Source organism: Triplophysa rosa, linkage group LG15, assembly GCF_024868665.1.
Source record: "Triplophysa rosa linkage group LG15, Trosa_1v2, whole genome shotgun sequence".
NCBI classification, from domain to species: domain Eukaryota; kingdom Metazoa; phylum Chordata; class Actinopteri; order Cypriniformes; family Nemacheilidae; genus Triplophysa; species Triplophysa rosa.
Window position 1 is genome coordinate 7897793 of NC_079904.1, and position 17270 is coordinate 7915062.

The 17270-nt window shown below is 39.6% G+C and overlaps 1 protein-coding gene across 1 annotated transcript; it reads left to right on the forward strand.

Annotated features, from left to right (window-relative positions):
- The first annotated feature begins 8186 nt into the window (after positions 1-8186).
- nr2e1 (nuclear receptor subfamily 2, group E, member 1) lies at positions 8187-15339 on the forward strand. The gene is made up of 9 exons (XM_057353027.1): positions 8187-9065; positions 11773-11918; positions 12365-12452; positions 12618-12853; positions 13004-13150; positions 13244-13340; positions 13475-13624; positions 13832-13937; positions 14029-15339. The coding sequence occupies exons 1-9, from the start codon at positions 9008-9010 to the stop codon at positions 14189-14191; spliced, it is 1191 nt and encodes a 396-aa protein (XP_057209010.1). The 5' UTR covers positions 8187-9007; the 3' UTR covers positions 14192-15339.
- The last annotated feature ends 1931 nt before the right edge of the window (positions 15340-17270 follow it).

The window sequence follows — 17270 nt, forward strand, 5'->3', positions numbered from 1 at the left end:
TCTGCAGTTATCTGACTATAGCCCAAAGTTGTATAGGTCAAACAACCACCTGTTTCTGTCAACCACCTGAGTCAGCATAAAAGACTTTGCATTCCAGAGCTCTGTGTTAAAAGCCTGAAATTCCAATTAAATTCCAAAAGAGTTGAATCTCAACATAGGAACTGTAAATCCTAAGACTGTAGGATAAATCCAATTTAAAACTTGGTTTAGACATTGTTGAACAGCATTTCTTTGATTTGCATGCAACATTTTCAATAAATGAGGCATGCACTTTTAACCATTAATTGGATGGCACTTAATTTTGCTACAACTTAAATTTTGCAACTGAAAATTGAAGACTATATCATGGAGGGTGCAATTCTTGTACACTGTAGAAAAAAATTGCTGCCTTAAGGTATACTTAAAGTACAATAAAATAGTAAATTTGACTGTTTTAAAGGTATTTTAAAATATTAAGTTTAAAGTTAAACTTTAAAGCTAATTTCATTGAACTTAAACATTTTGAAAGAATTTGCTAAAAATACATTTCAATGAATAAATGGAAAATCTCTCATCTCTAGAAAGGAAGCGTCACGCCATTATGTCATTATGAAAGTAAACTTCATTATGTATAATCATTGTGTGAATAGATCAAATTAAAATCAAATAAGATACAGACATTGAGATCTGCTTACTGTAAACACACAGAAACCTTTATCAACCAGCTATACATACACTGTAAAAAAATTCCACCAATTTCAGCTGCCTTAAATTTTTAAGTTAAATAAAATTAGCTTCATGAGTCAATTGAACTTAATTTTATTGATCTGACTTAAAAATCGAGTTTAATTGACTCATAAAGCTAATTTGATTTAATATAAACTTTTAATTAAAAAAAAAAATTTAGTCTTTGATATCTAAGTTTTTAAGTTGTTTTTTTTACAGTGTAATACATATTGCATACAGTATACATATGTCATGCAACTAATCCAGTATAGTTCTGGGAGGTATGAAGTATTTATCAGTAGATATCATGTGTGTATGATAGCTTATTTGTCAAACATGTTTGTCAACAGATGGAATTTTTGAGCCAAATGAGATTAGACGTAATAAATTAGGAAAATCCTCTGACTTAGAGAATGCAATAATAATACCCATGGTGGAACACAGATGCTAAGTGAAAGAAGGCACTGATCAGCAGGGGTGTGTATGCATTTTGGTCCTTTAGAGGCTTTGGCCCAGATGCAGCCATGTTAACTTTGAGTGGCCCCCGTGGCTGAAGACCCCCCCTCCTTTCCACTCTTCCCAAGCCCCCAGGTTGCCTTTGCATGACATCATCATTGAAGCATGCCCCCCAAGCCCCTGTGAATCTCCCCATCTTTATTCCCATTCAGCCTCTGCAACCCATACGTTTCTTTCTCTCCCTCTCCTCTTTTCCCCTCCTTCTCTTTCTCTTCCTCCTCTCCTTCCACCAATCCCCTCCCTTTTTCCTTAACCAGGAGAAGGCATTGTTTGGGGCGAGGGCCTGATCAAAAAACGCGGCCCGCCCAATCTGCGGCCTTTCTGTAAATTCAATAAGCCCACCTTAAAGATTTGCCTAATTAATGGATGACATCTTTGGCTAGAGGAGAGGCGAGGTATTTTGCTCGGGCTCGCTCATTGTTGGCCTCCTAATTAACTTTCCCAGGTCAGCCTGGGTCTCAGCAACCTGGGAGTGAAGAGCTTCATTGTAAGAAGAGTTGTAAACTTACTTTTTTTGCCTCGGCACTTAAAAGGGAAAGCAACTATAGGGAACTGAAAATATCCTATTTAAGGCCTTTGTGAGTGAACTGCCTGCACATGGTCCAATAAAGGAAGTCTTTTTAAATAAGCGTCCATGGTCCTCCCCACAGTCCTCCTCTCCCCTCCTTCTCTACTCTCCTCTCTTCTCTTTTCCTTTTCGGAGCAACGCAGAAAGGTTATGAATGATAGTTTGGGGTCTCAGGAGTGAGGGCCAAGGGCCAGTCTTCTGTGTACCATTTGTGTTTGAACCTTTAGAAAAAGCCTGAGTTTGGGGGGAATCCTTTCCAGTCTGTCTGGCAACTGATTATCGTTTCTCGCTAAGAAGACTAGAAATTCAAAGTTTTAAATGTGAAGGTATTTACACTTATTGGCCTATAGCCTTATTATCTCATTCAATTAGGCCACCTATACCAGTCTTGCCCATAGCATACAATAGGAAATAGAGATGTGGGCGGCAATAAATATTAGCAAGCTCCGGAATTTGCATGTATGTAACACAAGAATCACCAATCGCTGCCAAAGAGCTTAATAAAGACTGTAAATTTTGCAGAAGTTTTTAACAAATCATTCTTTTGGAAAAACAAGGAATTCGTAAGTTACACCTATGACCCCCAAAGCCACCCTCATATCACCTCCCTTAACCACCCCTCCTTCTGTCTGACCCCATCTCCTCATGTGAGTGGGGTGTGATATTCCCACAGTCAGTGAGTCCAGCTTCAGCATCATTCATGTCCGGTCAGCGATTTCTTTATGCACGTTAACAGAATCTCCAAACTCCAAAAAGGAATGCTTAACACAATATATGATAAGAAGTTGAAATATATAATAAGATCAGTATCATATTTCATAATTAGTTTACATTAACTAAATAAATCAGAATAAACAATATTACAGTGTGGTGTGATAAAAGTTTATAAAGTACAGCATGGCAGAGTTGTTTCAGAACCAAAAACATATTAAAATAACCACAAATCTTGGTTTTACTTTTCGCCATTTTATGAGAGCATTAAGTTTTTAATTGAACTGTTTTTTTCTTTTATGGGAATATAACTAGTACACTGCCGGTCAAAAGTTTTTGGACAAATATCTGAAATGTTTCTCATTATTTAAAAAAACTTTTGATCTGAAGGTGTATGCTTAAATGTCTGAAATAAGTTTAGTAGACAAATATATAATTTTGCAAACATACATGTTTTTTCAAGACAAAACATGATATTTTTTAATAAAAATGTTTTCAAAATGGATGACTTTGAATGATGAAGACAGAACAGCCAATATAAGCACAGAATATGGGAACTCCTATAATTTTGTTTAAAAAGCATCCCAGGGTGAGACATCTAGAAGTTACTTGATAAAATGACAAGGAAACATTTCTGCAAATTCTAGTCAAAATGTGACTACACTGAAGATGTTTAAATTTTTTTAGTAACAACATAATTCCCAGTTCCCTTTATTTTATTCCATAATTTTGACGAATTTATTATTCTAAAATGTGGGAAAATATAAACACACAAGTGAGCCAACCCGTTCACATCGATTTGCGTATAAATAACACGCTGTTGCATTATCGTGAAATACGTACGCCAAAGTTCGATTTTGCGTGCATAAATACGCCAATGTATGCGTGCACCTCGCTGGAGAGCAGCCATTTTGAAACGTACATGAAGAGGAAACACTGAAATAATTAAAATAATACTGTTAGGTTTAGGGTTTGGGTAAGGGTAGAGGTTATAATATGCACGCACGCTAACATTAGGTTTAGGGTTTGAGTTAGGGGACAGGTTAATAAGACAGATTGCCGGTTAATATGCACGCGCGCTAAGTTGGCGTATCATATGCACGCAAAAATAGGCGTATTTATGCACGCAAAATCGAACTTTGGCGTACGTATTTCACGATAATGCAACGCGCGTGTTATTTATACGCAATTCATGAGAATGCCCTGAGTGAGCAAGTGTCCCAAAACTTTTGAACCGTAGTGTACATGAATTGTGCAAAGTTTGGTACAAAATCTAAAAGTACATACAAAGCTTGATTTATCACTAAATAAAAATGTCTCCGCCTTCATTTTTTACATATTTAATCATTTTCTTTATTTCCAACAGCTGTTGTGCATAGTTCTATATTCTTAAGGGATAATTCACCCAACAATGAAAATTCTGTCATGACTGTCATTGTATAATTGTATAATTTATTTATTTTTGTTTGTTCTGTTAAACACAAAAAAAGATATTTTGAAGAATTATTAAAGCAAACTGGGGCACCTTCGACAGCCATTTCAATGTTTTATACTATATGGTAGTTAATGGTAGTTAATGGTGCACCAGAAATGTGAGTTGCTAACATTTTTCCAAATATCTTTCTTTGTGTTCAACAGAACAAAGAAATTTATACAGGTTTGGAACAACTTGAGGATGAGTAAATCATTTTTGAGTGAACTACAGCTTCCCTTGAAAAGTCAGTAGCTTAGCTGCAGACAAACAATATCCTATAAAGTAAACCTGACGCTCAATAAACAAAATTTTACCACATTCGAAGACACAATAATAGACAATCAAGAGAGTAATGATTTCGGTATAACTACAGTCAACTCAATTCATTTCCTTTGATCCATCAATACTCTGAATATGGCTAAACAAGTAAAAAATTAAAAAGAATCAGTATGCAGAATTGTATTACATTCAGTCATAAAATGATCCTGATGGGTTTAGGCAGGCAAATTATTTCTGTTTGATATTCCATTGATGAGCCTTCACCTGAGCACAATATCGGAGGGTGCAAACAAAAAGAAGAAAGTTAATGTCACAGTAAAATAAAGTTTGTCATTTTGAGCGCTTTAACTGTCTGCCAAAACGGCATGAATGCCTAAAGCTTCTCCAGGCAGCTGTCATAATTTGTTAACGAGCCTTTTCAAAAAAAAAAAAGAGAAGCCAGTGATAGAGGGCAGCAGGGGGGTCCGTCATGAGTGACCATGGAAGCGGAGAGTCGGACCCCAGGGAGTCGGGTAGGGGGGACCAACATCAGACCGATTTCAGCGCAGCAACATGATGGCATCTCTGATGTTTTAATATTAATGAGCGTGAGCTCCTCAGCTCTGCCTGCCTGCACTCTCAACAGGTGCCCTCTCTCTCTCCTGTCCTTCTGGAGGAGCCTCGCACATGCCCGCACGATAACACCTCTAAGTCCTGGGAGGCGCACGGTGCCTTAAAGAACGGGGCGGCAGGGAGAAAGGGAAACCGAATGAGTTAAGTCATCCATTTAAAAACTTAGACGATGAGGGGAGAAAGGAGCTCCCTTTTAAAGTCACCTCTTGCAAAGCCGAACCACGAGATCTCGATATTTCCCTCTTCTTCCAAACCCCCTTGAGAAAGAAATTGACTTTTGTTTGGAGTTTGTGAAAAGTGGGAATCAGAAGAAGGACAATGGGACTCCCCATGGAGAGGACCCAAGTGAAGCCATCTCAAATCAGTCAGCCAAGGGACCAATTAATCCAGCCATTGTCAGGCCCAAGCCACTGCCAGCACATCAACACATTCAGAGCCCATTGTCCCGACCCTCCTGCAGTAGGATTTAGTCCGTCCAACAGCCAGTTTTGTCCAGGCCAGCTCAGGCGGAAGTTTCTCACTGACAATTTGCCCCAAATAGATTTGTCAGAAAGCGTCCATCAACCTGCCAGTTAGACAGGGTGAGGTTGTGTTGAGTACTAGTACTTTTAGTAATAGTATAGTTATTAGTGATCATTTTTATAGAAGTGTAAGTTTGCAAGAATATACAGGTGTGCCAAGCTGTTCAGGTAACCTCCACAAACCAGGAAGAACTAAATATTACCCTGGCTTGCATGGACTGGACAGTGAGACTACATACTATAAGATTAAATTATTTTGATAATAGATCTAAAGAGTTCGTTTAAATGTTAAAACATCTGTAAATGTGTAATGTTTATCAAAATCAGAATAACAATATAGAGAGCAACACGTGTGATTACTAATCATAATTTACAATAGAAAAATATACATTTATATACCCTATAAAAAATTGCAGGTAGCCAGGTCACTTTCTTCTCATTTTTTATTATATTTTTGTTCATTTAAGTTTAATTCTAGTTTGAATATGTTAAGAAACATCAAGTTCTGTTGATAGTTATCACATCAGGAACTAGAATCGCACATGGATAGATATAAAAATAGATATTCAAATACATCATAAACAATTCATATACACAATGTAAAAATAATATACACATAGATTTGTGATTAAGAAGTGATTATTAATCTTCATGATCTCTGTTGTATTTTCCAAGGCTAAAACTGCTCTGAAGGTGCAGTTATTGAAGATACAAATGAATGGCCCTGAAAATATTTTAGTGGCCTAATAATAACAGTTCGGTTTTGATAATTAATTAAATGGCCAATACTCAATCCATGATTGGAAAACTTTTATTATTTTCATTGCTTATCATAAATACAACCAATGAGCTCCTGATGTGTTTTGGCGCTTTATGGGCCTATTTCAATAAAATGTATTTGGCCATTTCATTGCAAAAGTATTAAATAGTATTTGAAAAATATTTAATACAGGTTGCATTGCCATCTTCATTTCATTAAGTAGTTAATTTCTTTAAATGCTGATAACAATGGAGCATTCAAGTCTTGAATAGATACTGAAATAATGTATCGTGTTCTTTTTAGCAGCATCAACATTGTCCTTGCATCTTTCGCCTGGTCTAATGCCGCCTCATTGAGATATGTGATATACCCACAACAAACTAAGTCACATCACAGAAAAGTCTTTCCCAACATCTCCAACACGCTGTTACAGGAGTGGTTGTGGATAAGAGATGTGTTGCTGTCGCTCTCCACTTTAAGGGCTAAGTAAGCAGTTGCATACTGATTCTGTCAAGCCAACAACTAGATACACAATCAGATGGTTCTTTGTCAGAGATTTTCATTGACTGTTATTGAGAGGAGAGTCACAGGCACAAAAAGTGAAAGCAAGCAGCCAGGGCAACCATGATGTTGGTTATGTTTGTGTAAAGACTATCTATGAATGACAGGATTAGGGCAAGTTAAGAAGATTACTATGAGCAGACCACCCCACCCCTAAGACACGCACACACACACACACACACGTCTGGTTTATTATCTCTGTGGGGACAGTCCATAGGCGTAATGAGTTGTATACTGTACAAACTGTATATTCTATCCCCTACCCCTAACCCAACCCCTAAACCTAAAGATCATAGAAACTTTTAGCATTTTTAGATTTAAAAAAATATTGTTCTGTACAATCTATAAGCTTTTTTGCCCATGGGAACCTCAATTTTGGTCCCCACGGTGACACGAGTCCCCATTGAGTTGGTGTGCATTCAGGTTTATGTCTCCACCGGGATATACAAACATGAACCATCAAATTAATATGGTGGTTCTCAAAGATTATATAACAATGGGTCATTTAAAAATGTACTTTTTAATTTGGTTACTCACTGGCCTAGAGTTTGTTTTTGGTGCCCAGTGAAGCTCTAGAGGAACACCCTAGTGTGGGTGTACTGTGACACTGCTGTAAACTCTGGCAGACAACGTCCAGAAAAACTTACATTTGAATGTGCGGTCATTCACCTGTCAAAAATCCTAATTTCTTTTCATTGCGCAGAGAACACCATTTAAAGGAGGACATGACAATCACTAATTGCGATTAGATACGCCCCCGTTCGCCACGTTTAGACCGAGATTTAGGGCTCCCATATGGCCCCGAGCGAGCGTGGGAATGTTCATAATTAAATCTAAAATATGGCTCTCCTGGCGGCGGCCACAACACGGCACGCTGTTAAGGTCAATATGTCATTGCGCACGTTCTCAAAGGGGTACAGTTGTGCTTCTCCAGGTCGAGGGGACGGTCGTGCGCATGTGTCCCCTCCAAATCTTTTTTTAGCCCTATCCTAACTACGGCAAAAAACAGATTTGAGACAGAAAATGTCAAGGCGCGGCTTTACGCATGTTCACGTTTTAATAATGCGCTTTAGTTTAAGTCTACAAATACATATACATGTATAAATATATAAGTGTAAAATAAGACATCATTCTCTCTTTAATGTTTACACAGCACTGGATAAATAAGATTACATTGCGTTAAAAAAACTTAATCGAAAATAAATGTTTCGAAGAAATATAATGACTTTAAATCGTAAGCAAAACGTGCAAATTACAATACAGCAAAAGCACTAACGAAAATCCTGTATTTTCCATTCGTAAAAACCTGAGTGCTCACACGAGAAAGAGACGTCAGTGTAATACTCGGGCATGCGGGCAGGACAGATCTCGCGCTTTGCAGTCATTCTGGAGACGCAACAGGTGCACGCGCGCGATCGAAAGACCGGGCATAACAGACAGCGGTCAATGACAAAGGTAGGAAAAAGTTATTACGTTCATATGAGTAATTATAATACAGTACTTTAACTTACTAACTATAGTCCGTGAGCAGTAGGTCACTGATCTCGGGAATGGTAATTTTCCCCCAATCAGTGAGAAGAAAGTGTAAGCCATACGCAAACGTTTGACTCGATGCTTTAAACAGCCTGCCTGATCCTAATCAATTCCTATACAGCTTACCATTAGCCTCTGACAATGTCTCACTGACTCACTGTGTATGCAGTATCACTTCATCGTCCGTGTGACGTCATGCGCGAGCAGGAGTTGAAGCAGAAGGCAGGGAAAAGCTAAGTGGTCAAAGGAAGTTGGGCTCTCCTCCCACCCTCCCTTTCTCCCGCCCTCTTACTCTAATACATCTCATACATATTACCAAACCTTTAATCTGACGGTACACATCACAAAGTCAGGCACCAAGGCTCCGGGCTGATATTTCCCAGCTCAACTTGAACTTTTTAAGCTATATGCAGCAGAGTACGGGTGTAGATAGGAGCCTGCCGTACGCACAGGGTTTCACCATTAGTTGGTACCAACTTTCCGTGGCGCCGAGAGACCAGGAACCGGCTTGAGTATCTTCTCTGGCTGCATCCATCTCGTCAATCAACAGTAAAACGAAATCTGGATTCTATTTGCTGGAAAACAAGAGAAGCGACTTGGACATAACAGCAGAAGCAAATAAAGAAACAACAGCAGAAGTTAACCACCATAAATCGGATGTTAAATTGATGCTTTAATTTGATAAAAGTTAAAAGGGTTAGACTCCCCTGGGCCTGAAAAGTTTCACTTTTGGACGCAGTTTTCTTGGAGTAGAAGTCTTCTTCAATATGAGCAAGCCTGCTGGTTCAACAAGTGGTTGTTTGGATATTTTAAATGTCAAATCCAGTAAGTAGATTTTTACTTGATCATAAAGACATTCTTGTTTTGCTTTCGAAATAAGCAAATTGTACGTAAAGTTATTGCGTAATACTGCCTGGTGACAAATGTTTTTCCAAATACAGAGCTGTCAAACGCGTATCAAAATGTTTGCAAATGTTGTATACCTCCACGAGCACACACACAAAAAAAGATTTTCTCGAAACAAGCTATCATTAATTATAATTTAAAAGTATACCTTTAATCCAGTTAAACTGCTGAGAACCTATTGACACAATTCTTTGAAAATTCTGAATATTCTGTAGAAATTCTGTAGATATTCTACAGCCTGCTAACTAATGAAATGTCGTAATTTGCACAGGAATGCCTAAATTGTGCATAGTGTTCAAGCACAGCTGATCTGCTATGTTTTCCTTATTAAGCTGAGCATCACTTTTTAGTTATATGACTTATAGCCTAAATTAATTTCAAAGCAACGAGAATGCAAGTGCTCTGATATTTACCTAAAATCTGTCTAGGCAATTAAATCTTTAAAAATTGACGACAAAATTCTACAAAATTGGATGAACGGATATGTCTTGAAAAAATATTTTTCAATTTCATATGATTAGAGGCAAGTATGTGCTAATAAAATAAGCGTTTCTTTTTTAGACTAATCAAATACAATAAAAAAATGTTTAAAGTTATAATGTGCGTGATTTGCAGTATAAATAATAAGGAATCCATTCATCACAGTTTCTTTCTAACGCATATACAATTACTAATAATTTTCAATTAACAGATTGTAAAATATTTTGGACTAAACATATTAATGTATCAGTTTAAATTAACAATTCTCTGCAGTGAAAGCATTAAATGATGTTGAGGCCTATACATTTTCGTTCATTATTTTGACTCTTTGCGTGTATTTCACTCTTTTTGTGTTATCCCATTCAATGTTCACAAATAATTACAAAATAATAGAAATACATTATTTTACAGAGGTAAAACAGAGGAGAATTGCGCTGTTTGGGTGGTCGAAGGCCCATTAGGTTCAGAGTTTCTTCACATACACGCAACCCAGTGCAGCAGGTTCCAAGGCTGATGCTGATTACAGTAATGAAATATGTCTCTAAACAATTGTGCACAATGACATAAACTTGGACCCTCGCAGATGAAGTTAAATACGTGGTCCTTCGATAAAACAAATCTGCTTTTAATTCAACCATGCTTTTTTGCTATTAAAATAAAGTCATTTAATTTCACACCTTTATCCCAACGTTGTCCCCAATTATGCGATAATTGCATTTGATGTGGATGGAGGTGGGGCAGTAGGCCACAATGATTTTATTGAAACAGGAGCTGTCTGGTTTTATTACCATCCCAAATGAGGAGTTTAAAATCTCAAATTGAGACTTTGGTAAGTGTGGAAATAAAAAGGGGTCGCAAATACATTTCACATTAGAAAGCGCTCTATCCAAGACTTTATAATAAATACATTGTCTTTGCAGAGCAGTATGTTTAAACTTCGAAACGACCCAGTGACAAAGCAACAAGTTGTCCCAATGACATGTGCACGTGAAGTCTTTTTTCAACAATGCAGAAGCAATTAAACAAGCCTAAATTAATCTACTTTTATTTATAAGCACAAGTGATCCCAAAAGATTAGCCTACAACATAACATTTAAAAATATGACATGTACAATTACTACACCTGGCATTCACTAATGTAGGCTTTCTCTTTTGCTCTTTGTTTTTAAAAGTCCGAGGGCACGAAGTCGTTTTCCTGCTCTTTGGTTACCGGTCTATATCCGAATTCCCATGCTACCCTTTTTGACGGGTCACTGGAAAATCAATGAGCAGGTGGACATATGTCAGTGTAATTACATAGCCGTTTCTCTAAACGACTCCCCTATATACATGCAAATATACTTCTTTTGACAGACTTAAATACAGAAAAAAAAGTGTTCTGCACACACAGGGAAAAATCACAATTTTCATTTACTTCGAGATCATTTGCATACACTTCATTTGAGTCGCTGAAACGCGCTGGTGCGCATTATTCTCTCCCATGTCACTCCCTAATCCGCGAGCCTATAGACGGCGCGAAGAAAGCAGTTGTCGAGCTTCATTATGAAGCGGGGTTGGCAGCTTGTCGAGACCAGGCCAGTCAGACGGGACTCAATGGGGAAATCATTAAGTTAACACTCTCCCTAATGTCGCCATTGTGCGCGTCTACAGAACATTGTTTTATGAGACTTGCAATATGACGCTTCCCATCAATGCGCCGTATATGCAGGCCTATGGTTTACAAATTCCTATGCACTGAATCATTGAAATGTGGGCTTTTAACACAATATTTAGCACAATTGTTTGTTTAGTTATTCAACTATTGACCGAGGACGGGGACTGCGCTTTCTGAAACTCATTACGCACACATTGCTATTACTATTAGTGATTATAGTGTATATATAATCCACACTTTGAGAATGTGGATTATATATAGCCTACACTGCGAGTGTTAATTTGACCTTTTTTAACACTAGCGATTTTACTGCGTTATACCAAAAATCTACAAAAAATGATCTCGGTTTGTGATATTGCTTAAATAGGCATATATTTTAAAATTCAGCAATTGTGTTGCTGCTGTTTTGTGTCATATGTGTCAATTGTCATCGAAACTATGATAAATTTGCCTAAATTTAAAGACATAACCGTTTTTTTCCTGTTGTTCCAGGTCGGATTTTGGACATTCCGTGTAAAGTGTGTGGAGACCGAAGCTCTGGAAAGCACTACGGCGTTTACGCGTGCGATGGCTGCTCGGGATTTTTCAAGAGGAGCATAAGAAGAAACAGAACGTATGTCTGCAAATCTGGCACACAGGTGAGCTACAGTAATCAATTACAGCGCCGTGTTTGAGCCCTAACAGCATCAGCCTAATTTGATCTAACCAAGCGCGTCTAAGGACTAGATTACACCGCCAGTGATTTTCATAATTGAAAGATTATCCCAGAAGTGAGCCCCCTCCCGCGCCTTTGAGGGCCCTTTGCCCCGTCTAGTGTAACAGGTGTAATCCAATCTAACGCACCGGCAGGACTGGGTGGATTTGGAGAGCGGTAGGCGGGAATGAGACTATTGGCCGTGCGGCGGGGGAGCGAGTCAATAGCCGTCATTACTCTGCCATTCCCACATACCTGTGGAGTGGAGACTATTGGAGAATATAGCAGATATACAAATATGCTGATATGCTGTAGGCCTATTTATGTCATTATTGCAAATCGAAACCTACAGTATTATCTTATTTTTTCTTCTATTTCATTTTTTCTCAGGGCGGCTGTCCAGTAGACAAAACACACAGAAATCAGTGTCGCGCCTGTCGCTTAAAAAAGTGTTTAGAAGTTAATATGAATAAAGATGGTAAGATCTAAGTAAATTATTTTTTATTAACAAGAAACAAAAAAGCTATTTTCTGCTATACATAACCTATAATAGATGCAGATAACCATTTGTAATTCAAACACTTTTTTGCTTGTGATAAAAGATTACGCTCCTTACTCTTGTAAATGTTATACATTAATGTAGCCGTGCAGCACGAGAGAGGACCGAGGACGTCCACCATTAGGAAGCAGGTGGCACTGTATTTCCGAGGGCATAAGGAGATGAACGGTTCGTCAACCCATTTTCCATCTACGTCTATCCCGGGGCCGCCTTTTTTCACTACAGTTACTCAACTGGAGCCCCACAATATGGAGTTAAACACGGTCGCAAGTACACCGGAGCGGCAGGCCATTGTGGGACTCGCCCAGCCCACACCAAAGGTAACCATATTCACAAAGTACCATTAATAAAACTAATAATACTGATGAATTAAATAATTATTTTGGTAAATAGCTTATAATTGAATTAATTGCCTACTTACATAAGTTAAATTAAGCTTGTTTATCTAAATTCATCTAATTGAATTTCAGTATCCCCATGAAGTTAATGGCACTCCTATGTACCTGTATGAAGTGGCGACCGAGTCTGTGTGCGAGTCAGCCGCGCGTCTGCTTTTCATGAGCATTAAATGGGCCAAAAGTGTTCCGGCTTTCTCCACTCTCCCTTTACCTGACCAGGTAAACAAAAAAGCATCCGTGTATTAAAATAGACGAATATATATGCCAACAATAAAATAAAAAAATAGTGCATCATCATCATTTTTTTTGCAGTTGATCCTTTTAGAAGACGCCTGGAGGGAACTATTCGTCTTGGGCATTGCGCAGTGGGCCATTCCGGTGGACTCCAGCACTCTCCTAGCGGTTTCAGGTATAGTTTACAACACATAATGGGTATGATGTCACCCTCAATGATGTACCATGTAATTGGACAATTGATTCTACTTTTGCAATTATTGGCAAACATTTATTAATACTTTGATTTATATAAATTTGTGTTTTTAGGAATGAACACAGATAACACAGATTCGCAGAGGCTAAACAAGATCATCTCAGAGATCCAGGCCTTGCAGGAGGTAGTGACGCGTTTCAGACAGCTCAGACTAGACGCGACGGAGTTTGCGTGTCTAAAGTGCATCGTCACCTTCAAAGCAGGTAAACTTTATCATCATACTTTAATAAATAATAAAAAAACATAAAATAAAGTTATAAAACTAAAAATAGTAAAACACATCAGCAGTAGATGTGATAAAACAGACGGTGCATATTAACCAAAAGTCAAAGTTTTGCATGATGATTTATACAAAATATTTTTCTTTATCGCTCATTATCGAACTGTTTTTTTTTTACTTTTACTTGCAGTACCAACACACAGTGGATCGGAAATAAGGAGCTTTCGCAACGCCAGTGCCATTGCAGCACTTCAGGACGAGGCTCAGCTCACTCTGAACAGCTACATCCACACCAGGTAGCCTATGTCTATATCTCCTTATGACGCAATAGCCCTTTTCAACTATTTAAAATATTACTAAACTTTAAAATAAATTATGTCGTTTCAGGTACCCGACTCAGCCGTGTCGCTTTGGGAAACTGCTGTTGCTATTGCCCGCTCTGCGTTCAGTCAGTCCGTCCACCATCGAGGAAGTGTTCTTCAAAAAAACGATCGGAAACGTGCCCATCACACGACTACTCTCCGACATGTACAAATCAAGTGATATATGAGCTACCGACGACAAAAGACTGAAATACAAAAATGCAACGTTTGTATTTTTGACCTCGACATTCGCACGGACGCTGGGACGCTGTGGATGATAGCTGACGTCATAATGTGAGACTTCACGCACTTGTTTGAAGAACAACGCTCTACCAATGTCAAGATGTTATTACGCAGGGAAAATAAAAAGACTGAATTCAATTCACTGCGTAGAAAACAGGAACGTTTAACAGAATTCTAAACAGTAATTTTTCTAATTGACTTACTTTTAATCTATTTAAACTCGTTTACGAAAGTAATTTAACAAACGTAATCTGTTTTTGTTCTATGAAGATTAAACACAAAGGTATAGTTTTTGTAGTCATATATTTGAATGGAGTGTCTGTGAGGTTATGTACAATCAGTCGTTACGATGGAACGTTTCATTGTTCAACGCTTCATAATGTTTTGTTCATACAAAAACTTTAAAGGAAACCAAAAAGAAACCAGTTTGTATTGCAGAGAAGTCGCTGTCCCTTTGAATAGTGCTGAAAACCAAAAGCCTATAAAGTCAAAACTGTTATAAAAGCAATTTAAGATTATGCTTCAAGATTCACCTTCCAGCAGAAGTTATAACTCTGATATCAAAATAAAACACATACGAACCCGTTAAATCGAAATCTTTGGGTTTACCTGAAATGTAGACACGCAGGTGTGTGAAAGTGGAAGGCTGGAACTGGCATATAATTGCCTATAGCCTACAGGTGACTGAGAGGCCACAGGCAGGTCACCGACAGGGCAATAAAAAAACTGGAATACTTCGTTTGTTTGGCATTGTGGTTTTTCTGTGCCCACTCTGAAAATGTAATTTAATCGATGTTTAAAAGTTTCTGCTTAATGTATCAGAGGCATCCATTTAAAACTTTTTTTAGGAGTTAATAGCCCTGGAAGAGACCCAATCAGCACTTGTTGTTTTCCTTTTTTGTAGTTTGTAAATAGCCTACATTTCTCGTTGTACAGTGATGATTTTTGTGAATGTTGTTGTAAAATATTAGAATAAATATTAAATATCGATCACTTCGTCAAAGACTGCAAATGTCTCCTTCGGTGCAGGGTTTTGGGGTTACAAGGCTTTCACCTACAACAAAAAAGGGTCCATTTCACCCTAAACGGGGTTCTAAACGTGGACAGAAAGAGGTTTATGTCTGCACGTTAAGTGCATATTGAACCATTTCCGATACAATACCATAGACCTTGAGTGAAGCTGCTGTGCCTCGCACGGCTCAGGGTTTCAAGCACTCTTTCATAAATCAAGGGCTTTGCCCAAATTGCATTTTTTATCTACATTTTTCATAAAGAGGATACAATAGAAAGAAACATGATTGCGATGACAACTTCCAATCCAATTTAGCCCAGTTCCTTTTTAATGGGCTGCACTGACATAGAGCGAACTCCAAGGTTACAAGAGCCAAGCGGCTTTGCCCTTTTCTTTACCTTTTCCGGTATTGTTGCACATGTTGACTCCCTACAGCATTTGCATCACATCAAATATAATTTCAGCACAAGAGATTAAATAACATTCAATCCATCAGAACAGCATGAGACAACGTGACATTTTATGTAAAAGAGAATACAGGTCTGTAATTGCAGCGCCTTGAACAGAAACAATACAAACACACATGTTTCTCGATGTCGCTCTTAAGATCACTGTGCCTTTTTAACAATCACCTCTGTCTGTTTTCTGAACTAGAATGTAGTTGTCAGGGATATAACCAATAACTCCTCTCCTCTGCACCATAGCCCTCCCAGTCCACAAGATATTCAAACCCCCTACCCCGCTGACGCACGTCAAGGAGTCTCCGGACCGAATAGGAAGGAGCACCATCCACCAGAAGTGGTTGTGTGTGTGTGTGTGTGTGTGTGTGTGGGGGGGGGGTCGGCTGCAGGAAGGATTACGAGGGGAGGAGTACACAGGTTTAACCCGGGAGACATGAAAAACAGGGTGAACCCGACCGAGGGATGGGGGAAGTCTGAGCCTGATGGCCACCGGATTAACCACCTTGGTGATATGGAAAGGCCCAATGAACCTGGATGCCAGCTTACGAGATGGCGCCCAGAGAGGCAGGTCCTTGGTGGCGAGCCAAACCCGTTGACCACACACATAGGCAGGAGGAGAGGGCCGGTGACGGTTGGTCGCTGCCTTGGTACGTCTGGAAGTTCGGGCCAGAACCTCCCTGGCTCTCTGCCACATGTGTCGGCAACGTTGGATGAAAGCCAGAGCAGAGGGTACCGCAGCGTCGGGTTCCTGTGATGGGAAGAGCGGAGGGTTATAACCAATGGAACACTCGAAAGGGGACAAACCTGAGGCAGCCGAAGGAAGGGAATTATGGGCGTATTCCACCCATGATAGTTGTTGGCTCCAGGAATTCAGATTGGCAGATGTCAGACAGCGGAGCATTCTCCAGAGATCCTGGTTGGCCCGCTCGCACTGCCCGTTGGTCTGAGGGTGGAAGCCAGAGGATTGCTGAGGCCCCGATCTGTCTGCAAAATTCCTTCCAAAACTGGGAGGTGAACTGCGGACCCCTATCAGAAACCAGGTCAACCGGCAACCCATGGAGCCAGACGACATGATCAATGAGCGGTTGCGCTGTCTCCCGTGATGAGGGAAGTTTGGGCAGGGGAATGAAATGGACCGCCTTAGAGAAACGATCCACCACCGTGAGAACCACGGTGTTGCCGTCCAAAGGGGGAAGCCCAGTAACAAAATCAAGGGCGATGTGTGACCAGGGGCGGGAGGGGAGGGTGAGAGGGTGAAGCAGACCAGCGGCAGGGCGATTACTGGGTTTGGACTGGGCACAAGTCGGGCAGGCCAACACGAACTGTCTGACATCGGTGATCCATGACGGCCACCAGAAATGTTGAAAAATCGAGGCACGCGTTCCCCGAACTCCTGGATGGCAAACCAGCTTGGATGAGTGACCCCACTGATGCAGTGCATCCGGAATGAACCACCGACCCGCTGGACACTCTGTTGGCACTTGCACCGCCGGCTGGCCTCCTTTACCCACCGTTCGATTCCCCAGGAGATGACCCCGACCACCATCCCCT

Bases quoted from the DNA above. Each gene is read 5' to 3' on its own strand.
- nr2e1 (XM_057353027.1), top strand. From the start codon at position 9,008: ATGAGCAAGCCTGCTGGTTCAACAAGTGGTTGTTTGGATATTTTAAAT. The intron at 12,453-12,617 runs GTAAGATCTAAG...ACATTAATGTAG, and splicing joins AGTTAATATGAATAAAGATG to CCGTGCAGCACGAGAGAGGA. The intron at 13,625-13,831 runs GTAAACTTTATC...TTTTACTTGCAG, and splicing joins CATCGTCACCTTCAAAGCAG to TACCAACACACAGTGGATCG.